The sequence below is a fragment of the Leptonychotes weddellii genome, chromosome 15, assembly GCF_054177405.1.
Source record: "Leptonychotes weddellii isolate Sample4059 chromosome 15, ASM5417740v2, whole genome shotgun sequence".
Taxonomy (NCBI): domain Eukaryota; kingdom Metazoa; phylum Chordata; class Mammalia; order Carnivora; family Phocidae; genus Leptonychotes; species Leptonychotes weddellii.
The window spans coordinates 38,038,053-38,055,317 of record NC_138383.1 but is presented as its reverse complement, the minus strand read 5'-3'; the positions used below and the strand labels follow the sequence as shown (position 1 = coordinate 38,055,317).

Sequence of the window (17,265 nt, the reverse complement as noted above, 5' to 3'; positions counted from 1 at the left end):
TGTTTGCGTATAACACCCAGTGCTCCATGCAGAACGTGCCCCCTTTAATACCCCTCTAGAACCCTCAGTTTGTTTCTCAGAGTCCATAGTCTCTCATGGTTCGACTCCTCCGATTTCCCCCCCTTCTTTCTTCCTTTTATGATGGTTTTATCAAATACAAAAAGAACTACCAAAGCTAGGAATTAAGTATAAACTAAATATACTCTAGGAAAGACTGCCCCCTTGTGCCAATCAATAACATTAAACAGATTAAGAAAGAACACTAAACTATATCTAACACCAGAGGAACCCAGGCTTCTATTTTTTAATTTTTTAAATTAAAAAAAAAAAATTTTTTTTTAGAACCTAGGCTTCTACAAAGGTTTTGATTTTTCCGTGTTCTGATTACAACACCTTATATGTAAAGTAGTGATCTTTAAAGAAAAATAAATTGAATAGTATATTAAGCTCATACAGACATGATTAATTTATGACATTCAGCAGCAAATATCAACATAATTTGTAACATTTAATTATAATGGATACTAGATGCTCAAGGGCTTAGAGGCTGAATAGAGATAAGTAACTTTCTGACCCTTAAGTTCTACAACAAAACACAGAGAAAATATTACAGAAACCAGTAGCTTGAAGAGAAAAACATACACGAAAAAGGGACAGAATATGGTGACTTGTTTTACAACATATACATAGTTCACCCAAGTTTTTAGGCATTTTCTTCTGAATTCCTGGATAATCAGATAATTTCTTTGGATTTGATGTATGGCCTATTACTCTTTATAAAGCTTCTTGGCATATATAAGTGGTAACAGGCCATTCAAACATAAGTCATTATCAGCATCATTACTATATAATCTACAGTAATAATCTACAGTAGTGAACAAATTTATTAGAGGGATAGACTTGCTAAAGAAAAGAAACATTAAGGCAATAAAAGATATATTACAAGTAACAATTAAGTGATGTGAATGCAGATTTTGGATATTCGATAGCATAATATCTTTCCTAATTAATAGCTGGAACAGTTACAATTCCACTTTTACCAAATAGGGTCGTTAGGAGAATTAAATGAGTTAGCACTGATAAAACACTTGCTATAAAAAACAAAAAATGTTTGTTATGTCAATAAAGGAATTAGTAAGTATGGGAAGCTGCATGGTATGTATGTATACAATAATACTTACTTTCGAAGGTGGTCATGTTCTTTCAAAAATAGTTCAGTTCTTCTGTTGTTTACTCCAGACCCACTTTTATATGACCTAGAATAAAATAGAGAAAATTCAAGAACATCTTTGGCAGATACTGCAAAACAGAAGTGACTGACTCTAGTAATATCCAAAGTAGGGAAATTGAACCTCTCCATAGTTTTTTTTTTTTTTTTAAAGATTTTATTTATTTATTTGACAGAGAGAGACACAGCGAGAGAGGGAACACAAGCAGGGGGAATGGGAGAGGGAGAAGCAGGCTTCCCGCGGAGCAGAGAGCCCAATGTGGGGCTCGATCCCAGGACGCTGGGATCATGACCTGAGCCGAAGGCAGACGCTTAACGACTGAGCCACCCAGGCGCTCCATCCTCTCCATAGTTTTGAATGAAGTTAAAATGTTTGATCATTTTCATCTTCTAAAAATGACATCCATAATAAATAAATATAATTGCCTCTCTAATTTAGGGCTGTTTATTATTTTTCACCAAAATAACCCAACATTTTAAACAAACAAAAACCTTACTTGCCTTTGTCTATTATTATTATTTTTGTCTATTATTATATCTTTATTTTCTTTCTCCAAGTGGACGTAGAAGTTTAAACTTATTACTACATAGCCCATGGGACAGGAAGCTACTGCCATGGAATGTTTTCCTTCACATTAGTATGTGCAGTCTATTAACCAGAGCCTGTAGAGCTAAAATGAAGCTTAAGATCTGCCAATTTTGGCATACTTAAGGATTTCTGTCTTGGCCTTAAATGCACTAAAATTTATAAGAAAATGCTTTTTATCGTTACTATCACCACTTTCATGTTTCTGCTCTTTACTCACATTAAAGTAACAAGAACAAAATAAAAAATTCAAGAAACCGCACACATGTATAGTAAGACAAAAGAGGGTCACGCTGATAAAACTAAACTACTGGCTGAGAGGCAGTGCTGATTTGCAAAGCACAGAAGGAAAGAAAACCCCAGGAAAAGCAGCATGAGATAACCAAGAACACACAGGACTTGCAAGACAGATGATTTACTTTTTTTTAAGATTTTTTATTTTTAAGCCTGAGATCAAGAGTCGCGCACTCCTCTGACAGAGCCAGGCAGATGCCCTGAAGACGGGTGATCTAGATTTAAATCTATACTTGCATCATTTATTACCCAGTTAAACTTATACAAGTCTCTTAATATCTAGTTTTATAAAATGGTACTAATAATTTCTATCTATACCAAAAGACTATATGAAGCCAGAAAAGAGGTAATATATGGAAAAGTAGTGTACAACTGCAAAAAACTTTAAAATGTCAGTTATTACTACTATATCTCATCTCACTAATCATATTCTGCTTCGTATTATATTAATTTGAATACATGTCTTACTCCCTTCTAGCACCTAGATTATAAACTCCAGGAGGGCCAAGTTGGTCTTTTCATTTCTAGCTTCTACTGTGACTGATCTAGAGTCTTAACTCATGGCTGGTAATCAGGAAACAGTTTAATGAATGGATGAACATGTCCCTTTTATGATTGTTTTTCAGAAAGCAAGTTACTACAGTGGGCTATATTCTAACAATTCCCACAAATTTTGAGGGAGGAAAATGCCTAAACATTAAAGGCTGCCCCTACACTGGTTTTCAATGTATACCTAAAAATACATACATAAATAGTCTGTACAGATATTAAACAAAAGACTTACATGTTCCTGAGAACTAAAAATATTACAAAATATCTAATTATGGCAAAAATGTTTTTTTACTCCTACATGTTCCACAAAGTACGTAAGACTAAACATTAAAAAAACAGAACAGAGACAAACAAAAATTAATTTTCCAAGATACTTTCTGGGGATAGGAACATAACTCTGATGGTTGGATAATCCTTGATTAGTTTTGAGCAAAAAGTATGAATGCAATGAATATGAAGTTATTTCTGTTGCAAAACTGTCTTACTGTTGTAATAAAATAAAGGATCTCTAGGAAAATGTTTCTTAGAGTACACATGATACGTATTAGCTTATGATATGGTAATGTATATCATAGATATGTTTATGAAACACAAGGTAATAATTACTTATGATATGTAAGTATCATAAATTTATCACAAGTGAGACAATGATAGGCATCAATAGATGGTCCAAAAGTGGAAAGTCTTCAGTTTTAATTAGATGCCCAATGGATTTACCTTATTAGTTGTGTTCAGTTGTGAAAAACATTTTATTTTTTAAAGATTTTATTTATTTATTTGAGAGAGAGAGAGGGAGGGAGTGGGGGAAGAAGGAGAGGGAGAGGGACAAGCAGACTCTGTGCTGAGTGCGGAGCCCAAAGTGGGGGCTGGGTCTCACAACCTGAGATCAAGGGTTAGACGCTCACCCGACTGAGCCGCTCAGGCGCCCCATGAAAAAAAATTTTAAATGTCCACATGAAACATTAGGATGCATTATTGAAGTTCAGTGAGGTAAAGGGATGGATGAACAAATCTTTAAAATTATGGATTGAGATTAACATAAAAACACTGGAAGTTCTTAAATAATTTGACATGTGGCTATGAAGCCTGAATAAAACCTGGAAAGCACAGATACTTCAAATTCCAGAGAAATAAAGGTTACTGAAATTACTCTGAGATACATATATATGTAAGTGTTAGGGCAAGAAAGAGGGTAGGGGGATAGGTGGTAATCAGAAAGGGAAACAGAGAGAGCTTCAGTTATTGGCAATATCATTATTAAGGTGGATGTTAGGAGATCAGAGAAAAACTTGTGAATATAGCATCTAAGGACTCTGAATTAACACAGTGAAGTCAAGGTTGGCAGGAGCCAATGATAAAACTAGGGGAAGCTGGAGAGAAGACCAGGAAAGTAGATTAGATTCAGCAATGTTTAAAGAACAGTGAAATGAGATTCAGAGAATTCTCTATAAAATGAGAATTAGAAACCTTGAAATCGAAATCATGGTTGTGCTACTTAATTTACTGTTAATCACTGATATGCTCTAAATCTAAATCCGAATAAACATCCTACAAAATAACATAAAAGGTAACTTACTCAATATCCTTTCGTACTGATCCCATGAGATTCTCCCTTTCCCGTATTGCCACGAAGTTTGCTTTGGTTTTATGGAATTCATGTGTATAATCCTGCAATAAATCAATATCCAATCTCAACATAAGCTCATTATATATTTTCCTCTTATTGAACCAATTATGTATTGTCATCATATTATAAATTTCTGTCAAGAAAACTGCTATTTAAGAATCAAATAGTTGGGTGCCTGGGTGGCTCAGTTGGTTAAGCGACTGCCTTCGGCTCAGGTCATGATCCTGGAATCCCGGGATCAAGTCCCGCATCGGGCTCCCTGCTCAGCAGGGAGTCTTCTTCTTCCTCTGACCCTCCCCCCTCTCATGCTCTCTCTCTCTCTCTCTCATTCTCTCTCAAATAAATAAATAAAATCTTTAAAAAAAAAAAAGAATCAAATAGTTAAGAAGTAAAAATAACATTATAATCCCTTTCCTGAAGAGTGACCAATTTCTTTCAAATGAAAACAATTCAGTGTTAGGGTAACAGTACCACTAAATCACTATCCTTTGTATCCTCTAGTACTTTGTCTTATGGGACAGAATTATAAAGAAAAAAACAACTTTAAGATAAATGATTCCAAATAGCCTAGGATAAAACTTGAGGGGCTCTTTCTACTTATTAGTGTACACCCAATGGGGCTTATTTTCATATTTCATCTTTTTGGAATTTCCACAGAAATTTAATTCCTAAATCAGTCAAAGGAAGAAGAGAACCAAAAGTAAAGAACAAAATAATCTTCAAATATTTTCCTTTCTCTTTCTACTACCATACTTTTAAGAGATTAAGGAATATTCATTACTTTTTAAAATTCAGAAATGTGTATAGAGAAGATGAAAATCATAATCCCATCTCCCAGAAAGCCCCTACTTCCCCTCTAAACACAAAAATATAAATGAACATGGAGAGAATACTAAAAGAGCACCAAAAGGAACAAAAATAAAAACCATCCTGCTCTACAGCTCATAACTCGGATCACTTTCTTGTATTTTCTTTCAGGAATTATGTTTCTGTGTATACAAGCTTCCTATTATTTCTTTCACTTATGCTAAAGAAATCAAACTACAGTTGATCCTTGAACAACACAGATTTGAAAATGCGTAGGTCCATTATATGTGGATTTTTCTTACAGTGCAGTTCTGTAAATACATTTTCCTTACCATTTTTAAAAATTTTTATTTATTTATTTGACAGAGAGAACACAAGTAAGCAGAGCAGCAGGCAGAGAGAGAGGGAGAAGCAGGCTCCCCGCTGAGCAGGGAGCCCGATGCGGGGCTCGATCCCAGGACTCTGGGATCATGACCTAAGCCAAAGGCAGACACTTAACTGACTGAGCCACCCAGGCGCCCCTTTCCTTATCATTTTTATTTTTTTTTAAGATTTTATTTCTTTGAGAGAGAGAATGAGAGACAGAGAGCATGAGAGGCAGGAGGGTCAGAGGGAGAAGCAGACTCCCCGCTGAGCAGGGAGCCCGACATGGGACTCGATCCCAGGACTCCAGGATCATGACCTGAGCCGAAGGCAGTCGCTTAACCAACTGAGCCACCCAGGCGCCCCTCCTTATCACTATTAAATAACATTTCTCTAACTTATTTTATTGTAAGAATACAGTATATAATACGTATAACATACAAAGTATGTGCTAACCAACTGTTTATGTTAGGCTTCTAGTCACCAGGAGACTACCAGTACTTAAGTTTTTAGGAAGTCAAAAGTTACATGCAAATTTTCGACTGCACAGGAGTGCAGAAGCAGGGTGTCAGCACCCTTAATCCTTGCATTGTTCAAGGGTCAGCTGTATTCTGTTATATACCTTCTTTTCAGTAGTTCATAAGGTATCAAGTAATCTTTTCATATTAACAGACAGAAATCTATATTCTTTTTAATAGTTGTACCGAATTCTTATGACTGCCATAGTTTAGTCAATTCCCTACCAGTAAACATTTTAGTTACTGTTTTTGTTTAAAAAATGCTGTTTGAAAAATAAACATTCCTGTATATATATTTTACTGTACTCTTACTCTTTTTAAAGTGTATTTAAAGAGTAAATGCCTAACAGAAGTGGATCAAAGAATCTTACATTTAAATTTTGATAGTGCTAAACTGCCTTCTAGAAAGACCACCAATTTATGTTCCCGGCAACACTGGATGAGGTCCATTTTTCTATATTCTTGTAATGTGCTACAGATGTTTCAATATTTGCTATTCTGACAGGTGAAAAATCCTATCTCATTTTAATTTGTTTATTTTCCTTTTGGCATGTGGAAACATCTTTTTATGGTTTAGGACATTTTCTGTAAACAGCCAGTTCGTATACTTTGCCCATTTTCCTATTAGGTTATCTTTTTATTTCTATTAGTTCTCTGTACATTAAGCAAATCAGACATTTCTTAGTTTCTGTTACTAGGTATTGTTTAGAAATGTAGAATTTCTTTTTTTTTTTTTTAAGATTTTCTTTCTTTCTTTCTTTGACAAAGAGAGAGAGAGCACAAGCAGGGGTAGAGGGAGAAGCAGGCTCCCCATTGAGCAGAGAGCCCGATGTGGGTCTCAATCCCAGGACCCTGGGATCATGACCTGAGCTGAAGGCAGATGCTTAACTGACTGAGCCACCCAGGCACCCCTGGAAATGTATAATTTCTAAAATGTATAATTTCACTCATGCTTTATTCTGAACTTTTAGTTTCTTTGTCTACATATAGATCTTTGATCCATTTGGAATTTATTCTGGATGTGAGGATTGAAATAGATATTCAAGTTTGTTTTTTCCCCCCTACATAATTAGCCAATTGTTACATGTCTATTTAATTTAGGGATAGCTCTTTTTCCCAATGATTTAAAATACCACCTTTAGGGGCACCTGGGTGGCTCAGTCAGTTAAACATCTGCCTTCAGCTCAGGTCATGATCCCAGAGTCCTAGGATCGAGCCCCATGTCGGGCTCCCTGCTCAGGAGGAAGCCTGCTTCTCCCTCTCTGCTGCTCCCCCTGCTTGTACTCTCTCTCTGTCTCAAATAAATAAATAAAATCTTTAAAAAAAAAAATCTTAAAATAAATAAATAAATAAATAAAAATAAAATAAAATAAAATACCACCTTTATCAGAAACTTAATTTCCATGTGAACTCTGTTCTCTTCTATTGGTATATCTTTTTTCTCCAGAATCAAACTGTCTTAATTCTTCTAGCTTCTTTTTTTTTTTTCCTTAATTTATTTATTTGACAGAGAGAGAGAGACAGCGAGAGAGGGAACACAAGCAGGGGGAGTGGGAGAGGGAGAAGCAGGCTCCTGGCCAACCAGGCAGCCCGATGTGGGGCTCGCTCCCAGGACCCTGGGATCATGACCTGAGCCGAAGGCAGACGCCCAAGGACTGAGCCACCCAGGTGCCCCTAATTCTTCTACCATCTTAATAGGTTTTAATATCTGGCAGAACTAGGCATCCTTTACTACTTATCTTCATTCTCACATTTTTTTTCTTGGTTACACTCATATGTCTGTGATTCCAAATGAACTTTGATGTCATTTTGCCAATTAAAAAAAAAAAAGAACATAAACCTCTTTTTCCATTTGGAAGGCACTCAATTTACAGGTTGATTTAGAGAGAAATCTTCCTATCCAAAGGCAGAGTAATTTTTTCCTTTACTTAAATCTTTTTTTATTTTCCTCAATAAAGTTTTATACATGCAACTCCTAGTCATTCTTATTAAATTTATACACAAGGATTTTAGTTTCTTCCATTATATTTTCTCAAAGGTTATTGGTTTTATGTAGGAAAACTACCTGCTTTAATACATTAATTTTGTAATCTACCATCTTAATTTGTTTTTTTTTTTTTAGTTGTTTTTCTTGGTTGTGTTAGATCGTTTCACTGCTACATAATATAAGTTTTGCCTCTTCCTTGTCACTATTTAGATCTTGTTTATTTATATCTCTGTCTAACTGTACCACCAAGAACTTCCAAAACAATAATAAACATCTGTGGTGATTGGGGATCTCTTTATCTTGTTTCTTTCTTCAAGGGGAATGCTTTCAGTGCTTTATCATTAAGCATCATGCTAGCTTTAATTTGATATAAACATTTTTGCCTTAGGTAAATAAAGTATCCTCCTATTCCTATTTTTACAAGAGTTTTAAAAATTAGAAATGATGGCTGAATTTTTTCAATATTAAAAACATTTTCCGGGGCACCTGGGTGGCTCAGTCGTTAAGCGTCTGCCTTCAGCTCAGGTCAGGATCCCAGGGTCCTGGGATCGAGCCCCGCATCGGGCTCCCTGCTCAGTGGGAAGCCTGCTTCTCCCTCTCCCACTCCCCCCGCTTGTGTTCCCTCTCTCGCTGTGTCTCTGTCAAATAAATAAATAAAATCTTTAAAAAAAAAAAAATTTGCCTTCCTATTTGTACTACTCTATTTTTAACACATCTGTATGTAATAATTTATTTCATTTTGTTGGTACACTTTTAATATTTTCCCAAACAACATACTGAATATAGTAAATTACCTCCCTTCCACACATTATCTTCAAAGCCTGATGAAAGTATACTCTAAACCAACATATTATGGCCTATGCATGACCATTGGCTATTTCACTGTTATTGCTAGCTAGCAAGGTCTCCCAGAGTAGAAGTATATTTACCTAGTGATGAATATTATTCATTTTTACCAAGCAAAGCAAGAGCTATCAGATATTTTCAGAATTTTATTATACCAAGGGAAAAAAAAGTAAAACAAGACAAATTTCTACAGCATAATATTATTATCTCAGAAGATTCTTCTCTTTATTCTCTTAAATACATGTATACACATTCTATTCAGAGATTTAAAAAAAAACACTACAATAACTTAAAAATCTCAAGCCCAATATATTACCTGCAATATATCTCTATGTCTCTGTAATGTATGCATCAGTGCTGCATTCAAAGATGGGACACCTGCACTGTTGGTATATTCTGCCATTTTATCATTTACTCCTGTAAGCTAAAAAGAGGAAGAAAAAGAAAACCAATCAAAATATTTTAAAAAGCACTATAAAGAGATAAAAGTAAATTATTTGCCTGTATGCTCTTTCAGCTACTGGCAAAGCAAACAAAAAAACCACCCCAAAACCAAAGCCAAAATGACAGATAAGGATTCAGTATTTTCTCCCAATAGTCCAGAAAGCCTAAAATAATACCCATAAGACCTGAGAATGGCTATAATCTAAATTCAAGGGGCCTGGGCAGGCACATATCTTGGATGAAAGGGTGATTTCAATAAACAGGTCTGCATTAATATAATCTAGTACCATATCTAACAACTGATTAACACAGTTAACTAGTAAAATAGCCATTTAACAGAAAGTACTTACCCTTGCCAAAAGCTGTTCAATCTCAATTGCCATTGTTTCAAACATTCTGTCTTGGCTTGATCCATTTAAAAGGGGTGTTGTGTCAGAGCTAAAGAGAAGTCCCATTAAAGAGAATCCATTACTTAAACCTAATCCTTTATAAACATACTTAAAATAATAAGGTAATTATTCTTAAAGAAGTCAAGTGGAACCCCACAGACATTCTCTGTTTAAGAAGCTGTAACTTTTACAGAAGTTTTCCTATAAAGATCACACACATTCTAAATATTAAATTCAGTATAAAATATAATTTTTTTTTGAGAGAGAGCCCATGCATACGTGGGGGGGGGCAGGCAGCAAGGGGCAAAGGGAGGGAGAATCTTTTTATTTATTTTATTTTATTTTTAAGATTTTATTTATTTATTTGAGACAGAGAGAATGAGAGAGACAGAGAGCACATGAGAGGGGGGAGGGTCAGAGGGAGAAGCAGCCTCCCTGCCGAGCAGGGAGCCCGATGCGGGATTCGATCCAGGGACTCCAGGATCATGACCTGAGCCGAAGGCAGTCGCCCAACCAACTGAGCCACCCAGGCGCCCCAGGGAGGGAGAATCTTAAGCAGGCTCTACGCCCAGTACAGAGCCTGATGCAGGGCTCGATCTCATGACTCTGAGATCGTGACCTGAGCTGAAATCAAGAGTCGGATGCTTAACTGACTGAGCCACCCAAGTACCTCCAGTATAAAATATAATTATAAGATTTTCCTGAACTTTAACACATACATCTAACCTTAATAATGTAAAGAAATTCCAAATACTTGTTTATTATTTCCCAAATGAAAGTAACTTAAGCAATGGCAGTGCCCAATTAAATGCTGAATCTAAAAGTATGTGAAACAAAAGTGTAGAACTAAGTAGTACTACAAATAAAAGGAGGCATAAAAGGTATTATGGATTATGTTATGGGATCTGTGAGGAACAATCTTTTAAATTTTTACTCCAAAGCAATAATGGTTCCTCAAATTAAGTTCTCTCTTCTTTCCTCGACTCTTAACCAAAAAGAAATAAAATTGAGATTTACATAATCCACAGATTGGATACCTAGTTATTAAGTAATCAGGAACTGGCTTTAAGTCTAATATAGATAGCCATGTCCAGCAGGGAAGTTTCAGTACCAACTCTCTACATTTCCACTTGTATTATGCAATTGTTTCAGGGTTTTTTTTACAAAAATGTCAACTGTCTTCTAACCTGAATAGTCAGTCAAAAATCTAACTTTTTACAAGTGAAACTTATGTTTGACAGATTCAAATTCCAAAACCAGATGTCCAGGAAATTTGTCCTGCCTCTTCTGAAGAACCACTAACCTTCATTTGGTCCCCAAATGGTATGCATTATCATGTGAGCAGCTCAATAGAGATCTCAGTTATACTGAACACAGATAAGTAGACAGGCAATGACAATGGTCTTCAATCTTACTGAAGACTTTGTCCTGCTCAGTGACAGTGCTTGGGTGTGGTGAATGAAAACTATTTAAATCATCAGTTTAACATCAAAAAAACACTTTAGCTACTATTTCCCTTCTCCACATACAATTCCACAGCAATAGTAATGGGCAACGAAATAACCAAAAAGTAGCTAATAAAAAGGATTTTTACTTTAAGATGTTTAATTAGGTCCAAATTTGTATTTCTTAAAATATTTCAATTTACTTGCCTTAAAATATATCCAAAATATCGAGTTCTTTATATTTCAAAGCCAACCCAAAGTTCTGTGGTTATCTCTTAGAATGTGCCCAGGCAAAAATGCTCTAAATACTACTAATACAGATCCTCCCCTACCAGATATATGAAAAAGAACAATGGGCCAACGAATGTGAGCTCCATGAAGAGGTAAACTGCCTGTTCACAGACATATGGCAAGCACCTAGAATAGTGCCTGGCACATGGTAGATACTCATTAAATACTTGAATGAATGAGGAAACAATCTCTATATTCACCATTCTCAGAGTATACGAGTCCAGGGAAATGGTCAAAAACTTCTTCTCCGTAATACTACGATTCAGTTAAATTGAATTCATTTTATAGGTATGTGATGATTCATAGACCATAAAGTTCTCAAAATACAGAAAGTAAAAAAAAAGTTACTCCTAGATGAAAAATTCTGGTCATCACTAAGATTATTCATTATGACAATCTGGGCAATTTGGGCAATAACAAAACACTTTAAAATAAACACTGGATCTTGATCCTCACGGCCTTAGGCTTCTTACTGAAGGGAGAGTTGGGCCGTAGGAATCTACAAAGTCAGTCCCAATTTGCTGTAGAATTTCTTAGGAAATGTCTTCAAGATAGTTTTCCCTTCAAAGGAGTTGTAAAAGTATTAAGTTCATGAAGCACAGAAAATATAGAAAAAGCATCATGTAATTGTGTCTCCTGACAATTCAGAGTTTTAAAATTGCACACTCACTGGCATAGTCAAGTGGAAGACTTAAATTTCGGAAAAATGCTTTCTAGTGATAAAATTAAGTTTACACATACAAAAGAACCTTCCTCATTTTCTTTACTTGCTAAATAAAGGTAAGTCCAAAACACTGTACTGCAGTCAAAGCTATGTGACATGTCAATGGCTTATTTTTAGGTCCTACAGTCAATATGTTGGCCTCGCTATCTTTAATTCTTTAAAATTCTTTTTTTTTTTTTAAATTTTGTTTATTTATTTGACAGAGAGAGACACAGCGAGAGAAGGAACACAAGCAGGGGAAGTGGGGGAGGGAGAAGCAGGCTTCCCGTGTGCCCTTATTAAAAAGAATCAATACTTTGGCTATGGTGTTCAAATGAGTCTTTTGTTGGAATGTTCATAGACATGTTTAGAGTACAGGTTCTGGAGACAGAAAGACCTGGGTTCAAACCCATGCTCAATTTTTATTGTTCTATTATTATTAGCTGAAAAAAAATCCCACCCACTGCCAATCTTCAAAAAAGTATGTTAAATTAAAAAAAAGGGTAACAACTAACGACTCTGCAACCAGCAATTCCACTGCTAGATATACAATATTTTTATAGGTAAAAATGTTCCTAGCAGTCTTCATATAAAACGCTTAAAACAGTAACTGATAAAATCTTAAAAAAAAAGGGGGGGAAGCACCTGGGTGGCTCAGTTGTTAAGCATCTGCCTTCGGCTCAAGTCATGATCCCAGTGTCCTGGGATCAAGCCCCACATCAGGCTCCCTGCTCCGTCCGTGGGAAGCCTGCTTCTCCCTCTCCCACTCGCCCTGCTTGTGTTCCCTCTCTTGCTATATCTCTGTCAAATGAATAAATAAAATCTTAAAAAACAAAAACAAAAACAAACCAGTACCTGATACATGATGAACACTGTCAGCTATTAAATTACTATTATTAGCAAAAATTAGAAACAATGTCCATCTACAGATTACAATACACAACTACACAATCATAGTATGATACTATATGTAGCAAATGAATATACCACAGTTAAATGTATCCAAAGCTTAATCACAAAGATAATGTTAAACAAAACCAAGTTGCAAAATGACTATAGTAAGATACCATAAATTGTTTAGGAACCAAACATATGTAGTAAAAACATAAGAAGATGGGGGGGCGCCTGGATGGCTCAGTCATTAAGCATCTGCCTTCGGCTCAGGTCATGATCCCAGGGTCCTGGGATCGAGCCCCACATCGGGCTCCCTGCTCTGCGGGAAGCCTGCTTCTCCCTCTCCCACTCCCCCTGCTTGTGTTCCCTCTCTCACTGTCTTTCTCTCTGTCAAATAAATAAATAAAATCTTTCTTAAAAAAAAAAAAAGGAGATTATGGGGAAGCAGAAAATGGGATACTGATAAGTGATATCAACCGAACTGATAATGATTATTTCTTAAAGAGGGAGAGAGGCACATAAGGATCCATTATTCTTTATACCTCTCTAAGTGTCCTATATATTTCCTAATTTTTTTTTAAACAAGTAGATGGCCTAAAGTGAGCCTAAGTTTCAAAGATAAGATTACATTTTCTGTATGTTCAATACAATAGTATTCCGGTTTCTCAAAAAAGAACCAAAATTAAAAATAGCTTGGATGATTAATAGTGAGGATGCACACTGCATTAGATTCATTCTAAAACACCAGAATAGCAGTATGTATACTTTACATTTGGGTAATTTCTCAGATCCAGTTAGCAACCAGGAGATATAAGAAATACAATGTGGGCAAATCAACCATATACCATACACTGGCTGAACTAGAAAAAGAATGAGAAACTCATTCTTAAGCCTTAGCATTTTTCTCCTAACACCATCACAACCTTTGCCTAAGGATCCCAAATGAATGCTAGTCTCAAGAATTAAGAAGAATTTTTATAAATCACTAAAATAAACAGTAACAAAAAAATAAAATACCAAAAATTCACCAATTGGTCAAGTTACAGAGTTATATATTTTAGTTTATTTTTTAATGCTTTTAAAACATTCTATGGTTTAAGGCATAAGAGACAGAATCTGGTAGTACCTATACCTGTCGCGTCTTCCATCTCGGGCACTGCTATGACTGTAACTTGTACATAGTTTACTGAAGGAAACTAGTTTCAGGTCAAGTTCATTTTCCAGCTGTCGAGCTTGTTTCCTGAGATCTTTAACAAAATTTCAGAAGTAAATAATTAAACACAAAAGTCCATCAGCAGACATAAAAATTACAAAACTATTCTGAAGAAAACAAACTATGAAAATAATCATATATTGATCTAGATTCCCCATAAAGAAAAGTGTTAAAAGGAGAGAGCCAAAGACTTACCCAGAAAAGCAAACTGTCTCTTATTTAAACTTCAGATGGGTCAAGAAGGGGAGAAACAGTGGGAGGTGGAAAATTTCACCTGTATTCCAAAGATAGCTAGACAACAAACATTCTAACATCTCTGAAATTATTTCTGTAACAATGCCTAAAATTCTGTAATTTGGGGGGAAAACAGAAGAGAATACAAATCATAAAGAAACTGAGTATGGGTTATGACCAGCATTATATCAACTTATAAACTAACTTCATTAAAAAGAAACCATCACTGTTTTTGACAGAGATTTTCCTATCTCTTTATATTCCAAAGCTTATGAAATTCTTAGTAGAATGACTTAGCAATTGAAGCTTAAAGAAAAATAATCATTAACAAAGGATTAAAAATTGGTCTTTCAGTAAGTTTACTGAAAGAAATTTAGAGACTCTTAAATTAATAATAAACTATGTGACTAACAAGGTCAAATATAAGTATGGCAAAATAAGGGCCTAAGTTTTAAAAGAATAGAAGCAAACAGAAACATCGGTATAAGAGAAGCCCCAGGCGGGAACCTACATCTAGACATGAGTACTCTCATTCATGGGGAAGTGGACCTCAAAATAAAAGAGCTGAAATTTAGAAAGGAATATTGTAAGGATCTCATCTTTCAGGAATAAGGATTACAAAACATTATTTCAATATATTTATCAGCAACCAGAAGTAGGAAGCAGTATAATATAGTGGAGCATATTTTGTCAGAGACGACTAAGTCTCAGAATCTTAGCTCACCCTAATGTTCTGAGATTCCGAGAACTGACTCTGAGATTTATTGAAAATCTACTTAACCTATGAACCTCCACTTTTTTTTTTAAGATTTATTTATTTATTTGAGAGAGAGAGCGCCCGCACAAGTGTGAGCATGAGCAGGGGGAGGGGCAGAGGGAGAGGGACAGAAATCCTCAAGCTGACTCCCCGCTGAGCTCGGAGTGGGACATAGTGCTGGATCCCAAGACCCTACCTTCAGGGTTTTTCTATGCATTAGTAACCATATGCTTAAAGCACAGAGTAGGTTGTTAATAATAAGCTGCTATAATTATTATAGCACGGCGCTTCAAAAAACTATAGCCTAATGACTAGCATTAAAGATACCAATAGTCACTTGTACATAATTTAAAAATATTTTCTATCTAGTACACATTTCAAATAGGCATTTAAATGTATGTTTTAAACTATAATCATGGTTCTCTGTAACTACTGTCTTCCCTAATACAAAACATCAAGTAAAAGGCCTTCTGAAAGTGTAAGAAGCAAATATGGATGAACTTAGAATTAAGCTCTTAGACCAAGGGGCTGATAGTGACAATACTGTTACTTGTGGTTTCCAAGTGGCTTCGGAGAGTAGTTTCTATTGTAATAAAGCAAAGAGACAATTGAAAGAAAAAGATGAGCCTTCTCTGATCCCTGGTCGTCATCATGGTCCAGGAGTGAGTTTTACATGAGCCCACTTTATCGGAACATATTTTCAGTAATTATTATTTTTTTTAATTTTATTTATTTATTTGACAGAGAGAGACACAGCGAGAGAGGGAACACAAGCGGGGGAGTGGGAGAGGGAGAAGCAGGCTTCCCGCGGAGCAGGGAGCCCGATGTGGGGCTCGATCCCAGGACCCTGGGATCATGACCTGAGCCGAAGGCAGACGCTTAACGACTGAGCCACCCAGGCGCCCCCATATTTTCAGTAATTAAATAAACGTACTTGTCAAATCACAAGACGGTTTTTTGTTGTTGTTGTTTCTTGTTTTTTGGGTTTTTTTGCAGAAGAGGTATAGCAAATGCAATCATTACAATTCACACTGGTTCTCTCAACTTTCTCTTTTTAACAAAACTCATATCCACAGCAGAGCGTAAAGTTATTTCCTCTGCCTTCAAACGGGACTCGACACCCAATCCTCGAAGTCCTAGCCTGAAGCTCCCGGGGGGACCCAGTAGGAGACATTTCGTTCATATAACTTCCCTCGATGGACCGGACTGACAAGTTCCTTCTTTCCCTTATCCTACTCAACCGTCCAACAGTGAGTGACCTCAACTCTTAAAACGCTGACTCTTCCAGCCTCCTGGGCTCGGGATATTCTCGTTCAAAATTCGTCTCCTCTCGAGAGTTCGTGCCCCAAACCCCTTCGTCCAAGTTCGCTCAGCCCCTCAACCCAGTTCTCCTCCAGTGACTCAGGACCCTCTTCCACTCCATCGCCGCTCCGCTCTCTCCGCCCAACCCCTGCTTCAGGTCTCGCTGCCTCTCGGGTCAGCCCCCTGCCCCAGACCGTTCCGTCTCTTCAGCCCCCAGGGCCGGGGCTCCCATTAGACAAGCCCCACCCGTCGGCTCGGCCGCCCCGGAGGCCAGGCTCTTTCCTCTGCCGCCTCCCCCAAGACCCGTCCCCACCCAGCCCTTCTGCCTCTTGGCGAGACCAACACGGACGCCTCTCCCTCACCTTCCCAATAATTGCTGGTTCCTGCAGCCATCTTTGTTGTCCAACGTCAGTCGGGAAAGGAGAGTAGAGGCGAAGCGAGCCAGAGAATTACCTCCGCACCTTCTTCCGCCCCGGCGCCAGGGCCGATGGGATACGTGAGCTTCCACAGACACCGCCACCTGGCGGTCAATTAATCATTTTCCAGCTTTTGAGCAGTGGGGCTGAAGACCAGTCAACTCCAGACGCTACCTGAGTTGTCTGTCCTTCTGGTGCTCATATCCTCTCTCGGCGCCCCAAACCCGCATCATCGCCCTCAATTCGGCTAATCTCCTCTTGGCTGCTTGGCTGAGAAGAGAGTCATCGTCAGAAGCAAGTCTCTGTTTCCCTCGCCTTTTCTCAAGGTGTGTCTTCAGCCAACCTCAGGCTCTTTTCTTCCCAAGACCA

At 37.0% G+C, this 17,265-nt stretch overlaps 1 protein-coding gene across 6 annotated transcripts in view; it reads right to left on the bottom strand.

Annotated features, from left to right (window-relative positions):
• The window catches only part of GOSR1 (golgi SNAP receptor complex member 1), a 41,619-nt gene extending 24,640 nt beyond the window's left edge, over positions 1-16,979 (bottom strand). The window contains exons 1-7 of one of the 6 annotated variants that reach the window (XM_081806134.1): positions 16,843-16,960; positions 15,729-15,761; positions 14,101-14,221; positions 9,603-9,690; positions 9,125-9,232; positions 4,237-4,328; positions 1,182-1,256 (exon numbers count right to left, since the gene is read on the bottom strand). In XM_081806134.1, coding sequence (XP_081662260.1) covers positions 1,182-1,256; positions 4,237-4,328; positions 9,125-9,232; positions 9,603-9,690; positions 14,101-14,221; positions 15,729-15,761; positions 16,843-16,873 — 548 coding nt within the window. In that variant the 5' untranslated portion in view covers positions 16,874-16,960. Of the gene's footprint in view, positions 1-1,181; positions 1,257-4,236; positions 4,329-9,124; positions 9,233-9,602; positions 9,691-14,100; positions 14,222-15,728; positions 15,762-16,842 lie in introns of all 6 variants that reach the window. The other 5 variants (XM_081806135.1, XM_081806136.1, XM_081806139.1 and 2 more) reach the window with 5 other exon arrangements.
• Positions 16,980-17,265: the final 286 nt, after the last annotated feature.